The sequence below is a fragment of the Hermetia illucens genome, chromosome 3 (genome assembly GCF_905115235.1).
Source record: "Hermetia illucens chromosome 3, iHerIll2.2.curated.20191125, whole genome shotgun sequence".
NCBI classification, from domain to species: domain Eukaryota; kingdom Metazoa; phylum Arthropoda; class Insecta; order Diptera; family Stratiomyidae; genus Hermetia; species Hermetia illucens.
The window spans coordinates 51,392,213-51,401,082 of NC_051851.1; the positions used below are offsets into that span (position 1 = coordinate 51,392,213).

Genomic DNA, 8,870 nt, shown 5'->3' on the forward strand with positions numbered 1-8,870 from the left:
TCTAGACTTTCAGTCATGGGTGTTGCAGCGCGAGCAATCTGATAGCTGCAGCTTCACCAAAATACTGAAGCTTCGGCAGCAGTCGTAGCAACACATCAGCACACATTTAAAACGCAGTTTCTCCATCGATTTGAGATAGAATTCTCGGTGATATGTACGGAGTCTACGACTACCTAACCTTAGCAAGGGATCCACTTCCGCAAATTCTGTACATTCTCTTTGGAATTCTTCCTGAACTTCAGCGGAGACTTGAAGAAGAATGCTTCGGAGAACACTGAACCTATTGCAAGCAGTGCGTCGTGGTGTTGTTGATATCGCCAGCTTTGCTTCCATCAATTCTTGTCCACCAGATTTTGCTATGATCTCCAGTCGAACAGGCTCTCTGGTGACGGATTATCTCACTGTGAATGATAAGGCGATACTGATCTGAAATCTGCTGTACAGTCACATGTATGTATTGAGGCAAACGCTCGATGAATCTTTGGTGCAACAAGAGGCGATAAAATGTTTTACCTGCCTTTGTCATTGTCATTTTTAGTTGGAGCGAATGATCAAGAGGTTTAATTCTTTGCCTACATGAACATGCTGAAGTTGTGTGGCGAAATAGGAACAGTTAGCACAGCCATGCCCTGGTCGTTGGGGCTCCTCCGCTGAACTACCCCGCGATTTGCAATGTCGATGCTGTGCTGTTCATTGCGGTTACATTCACCAAGTCGGAGGTTTCCACAGGTTATTTAAACCGGAACTCAAAGTTTTCCTTCTTCTGATGGCATACTTTATTCCTAACTGGCAGAAGTGTTGAAAGCTTTTTAAGCGAGCAATTGGCAAGACCACAAAATTCTTGCACTTTCCTCACCTAGCTCTGAGACACTGGTCTACAACCATTCAGACTGTAGCAATCCACCCCTCCTCCTTTTCCTTCGGGTCTCTTTTTTAGTTCTTATTATTTTAGTTTTTCTTACAATTTTGTTGAATTTGTTATCATCATCCCTGGAATATTATAAGTTCTTAAATAATGATTTGGCACGAACTTATGAATTTATGTTTTTGTCTTCGAATAGTGTTCATTAATTCTCTAAGTAATTTTTTGATTTGAGGATCCTTTTCCGCTCATCCTTCTTCTTGGAATTCACACCACATAAAGGTGGAAGGTGTTAAGTAAGGGAAGTGACCCCAAAAACCGCTCCTCATTAGGATTTGAAATGGCTAGCAATTGTAGATGAGCTCTGTCGTGGATCTTCCGTTCTCAAGTTTTACTGATCTCCGTGTTCAATCGGAACGTTTCCTTTTTATTTATCCATTTTCAGCTTGCTGGTCCGATCCCAGCACAAAATCACAAGCGAAATAGCAGGCGAAATGACATACAAGTGACTGAGATGCCAGAAAGGACCCCACTGAACATACCGTCAACTTCGTCACTTTTCTTTAGGTTTTGGAATAACTTCGTCCTAGATGGTTGATCGTAATTAACTCGGATTCATTCTGGAGACATAATCAGGCGTAATAACATTCATATATCGATCTGTTAACACTTACCCCTATAAAGAACACTCTAAATATATACTCTTTATTTTAAAATGGAAACCAGCTTGCTCGCAGTTGACCAAGCTTTGTACGTGTCTCCTGATTCGGTCCGAAAATATTTTAGTTATTATCTTTGTGACAGCAAAAAGTACTCCAAAATGTTCCGCCCCATAATTGATTACGGTGACAAGCCACTTCCGCCACGAGAAGTCGGAGTCTACCAGTTTTCATATGCAAGGTTGTAGAGAGGAAATTCTGGTCGGGGATGAAAATTTTGCGAAAATATCATGCTTCAGGTGAAAATTATACGAGTCTGGAGAGAAAGTTTCTTTTTAATATTGGAATCTCTATTCGGGGCCTTGAGAAAACTCAAAGCCCGGGGGAGACACCTCTTTTTTATTCCCTCTTGAGGCTTGGTGATAAGTTTGAGAGTCGTCGTCATCCTGCCACCCGCAGAAAATTCTAGATATACAAAGCAGAGCCATTGGCCAATGTTCATGAGGGAGAAATCAGATGTTGTCAGCATGGTTAAGATGTCTGATGATAAAGATAAAGGGAACGTCGTCTATTAAACGCGTCCTCCTATGTAGCTAAGGTAGATTGAAAAATTATGCCGCCTACTTGAAGGAAGAGCACCGCTGACAGAATTTCACTTTTGTGGGGTTAAGTTTGGTTGTGAAATCTCTTTGAAATTTTACTTTAATGCAGTATGTGAAATAAGCTAATTCTGCAAAGAAGCCAGTTCAAGCAGACATGTGTAGGCCCTCTTTGCGACTGTGACTTTTGGCTATTGAAAACGATTTTTAGTTGGTTCTTGGTATGTGAATATGCTCCTCGATAACGGTATCGAAGGTCTCCAGAACGAGAATCCCAACGATATAAGGTAGATATTTGGGGCCTCAGCGAAGAAGGGCGTGGGACTCTGGAGGATACTCGAATCCAGTGTCGGATTGTTACTGTCGGCAATCACAATGTGGACAGGATTTTGACTGCAAAATTTCCCTTCAGGTTGACTAGCATCACATTTGTAAAATGTTATAATAATAATAATCGTTGGCGCAACAATCCATATTGGATCAGGGCCTTGAAGTGTGTTAGAGCACTTCATTCAAGACCGTAACGGTACACCACAGTACACTGTGGGAGGCAATGTGGTCAGCATTGCGCTCGCCCGAGATTATTACCCTGATTTGACTCAGGTACTCATTCACAGCTGAGTCGACTGGTGTCCGACATCCAATCACGATAACAAATTCCTCTGCCCCCAGCGAGATTTGAACCGCGACCTTCCGCTACGACAGCCCAGCGCTCTAACCACTTGAGCCATCCGGACATGTTATGCACCAACAAAAATTTTGTGATATGTGATGTCTGAAAGAATGCTTTCTACGAGCAATTATACACAGTGCAGGGCTTCCTAGAGGCGACATTGGGGGTGATCTGAATGTGAAGGTAGGCCCTGAGAACACCTCGCTCGAACATGTGATGCGGAGGCACGAGTTTGATGACTAGAACAATAATAATTTTTCAACTGGACATATGTTATGTACATATGAGCGCGTCTTCTGTAGAATGTGAAAAAATGAGGGATTTCATTATTCACTCATATTAAGTGGCATATAGGAAAATTTTAATACTTTTAATTTTATTGCTTGGAATTGGATTTTCACCTTATTTTCACCATTTGATTTTATTTACTGAAAGGTCTCAGTTTAATCGTACCATACCCGCGAATGACACCTAACCAGTTGTTTAAAGAACTCTCATAAAAATGCAGTTCTAATCGATAATCTCCTGTGGGAGCAAATACTGGAATCTTATCCGCAAATGGTTCCAAATTCTTTGCCCATGTGTAGCCCTGTTAGTTGGAGATAATATAAATAAAATAATTTCAGATTCATCCAAGGGACAAAATTGTAGATGCCTTACCGAATATGGGCAGCTATGGTTTATATTAGAATATTTATTAATCCAGCCTATCATAAAACGGGTATAAAATCCAGCAGCACCAACACTACCGCCACTCAAAAACTTACAAACATTGGTAGTTACATTGACCATGTATGGTAAATATGTAACACTGTTCTTCTTGAAAATTCGCATATTTACCTGAAAATTTACATAAAATTATATTAGTTAATATGGCAGTGTTATATGTTGGTAGAGATTTTCGTAGTGGGTATAGAAATCAATTCAAATCAAATCAAATATTATTAGATTCATATCAAGCCTTACCAAGATGTCGTCAAATGGCTTTAACAGATAACCTTCAACATTTATAGCAGTCCGATATCGACTTAAAGCTTTAATTGAGCAACTTTCATTCGCAATATAAGGACGAGCCAGATCACCGACAACACATTCTATCTTGCATATTCTCAGCATATTTTTATGCTGGAGAAAAGAGAAAGCAAATAATCAGATTTCGACAACGTTAGTGAGGGTGTTTACTTACATCGGCGACAATCAATAGGCCACACCCAGCTAAGACCAATATTAGTCCGAAATTGCTTCTACTCGTAAAAATATTCATTTTGCGACAATAAAAAAGTAAGATACACCTGACAATCCGAATTTCGAAAATTTGAACTTCTCCTATTTATATGTTTTAAACAACAATTTTCCCGGAAAAGTCACGTCCGCTCTTGATTTCTATACTCATTATAATTATTTAGTTTTCAAAAAGCAATTAGAATCATTTTAAAGTTTTATGCTTGTCTGTCTGTTAAACGGTTGTACTTATTGATGCGAGATTTGCTGTCGACGGTGTTATTTTTCATGCATGCAGTGAATTGTATCTTTTTATGTTTAGCTTAAGGAAGGTTTTCTAGGCGTTCAAAGAGGGATAGAAAAATGTTTTCCTCAAATATAATCATATGGATGTTACTGAGACTAAATTTTAGAAATTTTCATTCAGTTCATCCTAGGAAAACAACATATTGCAACGGTACACATGCATATAGTATATGAAACGAAATTGAAAAGTTTGATATAAACCCTACTGTTAATAAATAACATAGTAAGTTAATAAAGTTAAAGTAAGTCAAAGTCATGTATTTCGTTTGAATAGAGAACGTGTGAGAGTGAATAGTATGACATCTTTAAAGCAACCACTACATTAAAAGTGTTTCCAAAAATAGGCCACAAATCAATTTTTATGTACATAACATATGCATATATTATATATAAAGTTTCTTATGTGAGAAGATTATGGAACTTTCGTACCTCAAGCGAGAGAGAGAGAGACTAAATAAATGATTTACTGTGATACCTTTAACGCGTGCACTAGTCACGGAGTTGTGTCCAAGTGGTTTTAAAAAAATAATTTTAAAGACCTACACAACCAAAAGAAAAATACTTTGATTTAAAATATAAAAAGAACTTTATTTTCCCAGCTGAACTAAATACAAAATTAAGCTAACTAGCTCGGTATCCTGACGAAATTGATAACACTGACTAAGCTGACCCGGACCCACGTGCGAGGCCAGATAAAAGCAGCAGGATTACTCTCAAGACCATTCGATATCAACAACGGTCTACGACAAGGGGATGTCGTATCATGCGTCCTCTTTAACCTGGCCCTCGAGATAGTGATCCGTGATGCTAAGGTAAATGAAAGAGGTACGATCCTCTTTAAATCCACCTAACTACTGGCCTATGCTGACGATATCGACATCATGGGAAGAACGACCTAAGACGTACAAACTGCCTTTATCCAGATCGAGCAGGCGACGATTGGCGCGAGATCTTGGGCTGCATATCAATGAAGGCAAGACAGAATATATGGTGGCAACGTCAAAAACCAACCAACAACATCAAATCGCACTGGTCAAACGGAAAGAATAAAGATAGGAGACTACAACTTTGAGACCCAGCATATTTCACCTTACAAAAACTGTTCCGCTCGAAACGTCTCATCAGAGGGTCAAAGCTTTTACTGTAGACGATAATGGCCTTGCCAGTCCTTGTGTATTCCTCGGAGGCTTGGGTTCTTAGCAAAAAGAATTGGGAACTCTTGGCCACGTTCGAGAGAAAAACCCCCAAAGAATTGTTGGTCCCCCTAGATGAGGATGGACAATTCCGTAGCCTACATAACGATGAAATCTATGAGCGATATTATGACCGTCAAGTTGTGTATAAAATCCGGCTGAATAGGTTACGATGGGCGGGTCACTTAATCCGTATGGATGAGGATGATCCAGCTCGGAAAGTCTATAAGGGCAATATCAATGGTAGAAAAAAAAGACGAGGCGGACCCTGCCTGAGATAGAATGATGGCGTAGGTCAGGACGCCATACAGCTTTTACGGATATCGAATTGGTGGACCTCGGCGCAAAACCGGATGTCTAGAGTTCCATATTGAGGCAGGCCTAGACCGGATACCGGTTGTTGCGGTTGTAATTAATAGTACTCGACTATCTTAGATGAATATTCCTAATACATATTTATTTTTTTCTAACAGCAATGAAAATACTAATCTTGAATTTGGTACTCATAATTTGATCCGTTTGTTTACTCTTCATTTTTAAGGGTTTGTGTGAAACCAAACCTTATTAAAATCGATTCGATCGATCGTCTGTCTGTCTGTCACACCCGATTTACTCAGAAACAACGGTGTTCCTCTACATGTAGTGTGTGGCGCCATTTTGTGATGAGTTTGAAAAGGGGCTCCCCATGCATGTGGAAGGGGTGTAAATCTTTTTTCATAGAATATTGCCACTTGGGGCATCAAATGAAAGGGCTCAATTAGTACTTTCCGAGACTGATCCTATTTATGATATTAGGTAAAACATAGGAAAGAGTGCCAAAATGTGTGCCTTAGAATGTAAAATAGGTTCTCAGAAAAAAATCACGGAGAAGCATCTATTTGAAATTTACCTCCTTTAAGTTCATCCTAGAAGTAATTTCGCATCAGCATAGGCGATAATATTGGAAATAATTTTGGAAAGTTTGAACACAATCTAACTAATCTAACCATTATTCACGAAGTTATTGAAAATCATAATATTGCATTTCATGTGAATTTATTGCACTCTAGGACGTGAATTCCGTCATCATCACATGTATAAAGTAAACTTATATAAATTGCGGGGTCCATGAAAACACTTTCGCTTTTCTTTTTTAGCTTCTTTTAGTTATTTGGATATCAGTTACTGGAGACATGCATGTGTTTGTATATGTATATGCTAATGAAATTTATGAAATTTGGGGGTAGTGTTCAATAAGGTGGGCGTGTGTGTACATATGTATGCTTTCGTGCACAGAGTAAACTGTAAATGCGTGAAGATGCGTTAGATCAATTTTAAGCATAATATTTACGTATTCAATAAGTATGTATATATGCATGTTTTGTTTGGCAATAGATGACAAAATATTTTGTATTCTTAGCTAGTAGGAATGGAAAAACGTGCATAGAGAGCTGCTCCCTTAAAATGAATACAAAACCCTTATACCTAAAGCGCCGAGCTTCCGGTATTCCAACTTGTTTTTTCTTGTCTTAGTTCCGGGTTTTCAGAAGAATGACTAGTAAATTTTTGATCACGCTATAAAAGATAAATTTGATCTGATGTCTTATTGGATGTGAGTCAGAATATCAATAATCAGTGTTTTAACGATTCCAGGCAAAAAATATTCTAAACCTGTCGCTAGTAGTCTAATAGACCCATTTTAATTTTTCATTGATAAAAATGGTTTTCGGATCATAGAAAAATTAAAAATCGTACCCAAATTTCCAATTTACTTTGGGCACAAAAGCATGCATATACGTGTAGTACAAATATATCTATCTGTATTAGACACTACCCACAAACTTCATTAGCACGCATATACTATATGCCTACATACACACATGTTTGGAGTAATTGATATTGATATACAAATGACTAAAAAACTAAAACAAAATAATTTTCTGCGACCCCATTCATATGAACTTACTTCGTGCTGGTATTGACGAATTGATATGTGATGATGACGTCATACACGTTGTAGAATGCACGAAATTCACAAAAAAGTTTCAGCCTTTATAACTTTGTTAATAATAGTTGGATGTTCTTCTTGACGAAATTGTGCACTATGCTATCCCTTACATCCGTGCCGTGGGATGAACACAAGGGGAGTTGCCGGGTAAATTTCTAAAATGTGGAAATATACTATTATTAACTTTATTTATGCAGATATCGGGACTGGATATATTTTGAGGCCTAGATTTCGTAGAGATGCAGTGGTGTGATTTTTTCCGATTTTTCGGTTGGATAGGTTCTGAGAACGAGACCTATTACACTTTTTCATGGTCATATTTTGACCCCTCACTCTCCTATGTTTTACCCGATATCAAATATGAAACCAGTTTCGAAAATTACGAATTGGGTCTTTTCGTATGATACCCCACATGACCACATTTTATGAAATGAAATTTGCATCCTCCATTTACTTGTATGGGGAGACCCCCCCCCCCCCCTCCCGTAAACTTAACACAAAATGGCTACATGTAAAGGAAACAACAGATCACACGCTCTTACCAATTTTCGTGATAATCGGTCCAGTCGTTTCCGAATAAATCAGGTGTGTCAGACAGACAGACAGACGGACAAACATTTTTAGACATTGCATTTTTGTTTTGAATCTATTTGAATTTAATACTTTGTGTATGTATGCATATGTATATGAACAGATGAACCAAATATTAGTGCGTGTAGTTGTAATTTGTGTAGAAAGGTGTAACTCCTCCCACCTTAAGATCATTGTTGTTCTCGGCACTGCTTTTTTGGTAAATTTTCTTTCTTTTCGTATATTCTCATTTATTTTGATTATAATTGATTTTGACTTTTTATAGAGATATGTTCAGGAAGATACGTTAAGAATGGTATCTATGATATTACCATACTTGTTGGTTTTGTTGTAGTAATTATACTTGTCTTGTCTTTAAATTATACTCATTTGATTATTACAATTTTTTTTTTTTAACATTTTCAAGATGTAATTGTTCTGAATTTATTTCCATTTGAAAAGTAGAAATATTTTTAATTGGTTCTAACATGAGGATTTGCTGAAATGCCTCTACATTATTTTTGTAAATTTTATTATAATATTTATTTCAATATTACAATTACTAAATCTAATTTTGTATATTCCATTTAATTTCTATTTTTTTATCATTACAATCATGTTTTAATTTATTTTGAGGGTTTACAATTAGAAGAAGTCCATTTTCTATCTCTTCTATATAATTTATTTTTCTTATTCGAGTAATACATGTTTGGCGTATTTATAGTATTGTTTTTATATAACACAACTTCTTTGATTTTATTTCTAGTGTTTCAGATTTTCTATTTCATATTTGCTTTACA

General features: G+C 37.3%; 1 protein-coding gene across 1 annotated transcript; it reads right to left on the bottom strand.

Annotated features, from left to right (window-relative positions):
• Positions 1–3,214: 3,214 nt before the first annotated feature.
• LOC119652012 lies at positions 3,215–4,077 on the bottom strand. Its single transcript, XM_038055947.1, has 4 exons — positions 3,980–4,077; positions 3,760–3,918; positions 3,454–3,633; positions 3,215–3,382 (listed from the first exon to the last, which is right to left on the bottom strand). Exons 1-4 carry the CDS (start codon positions 4,055–4,057, stop codon positions 3,215–3,217), a joined length of 585 nt encoding a protein of 194 aa, XP_037911875.1. The 5' UTR covers positions 4,058–4,077.
• Between the last annotated feature and the right edge of the window lie 4,793 nt (positions 4,078–8,870).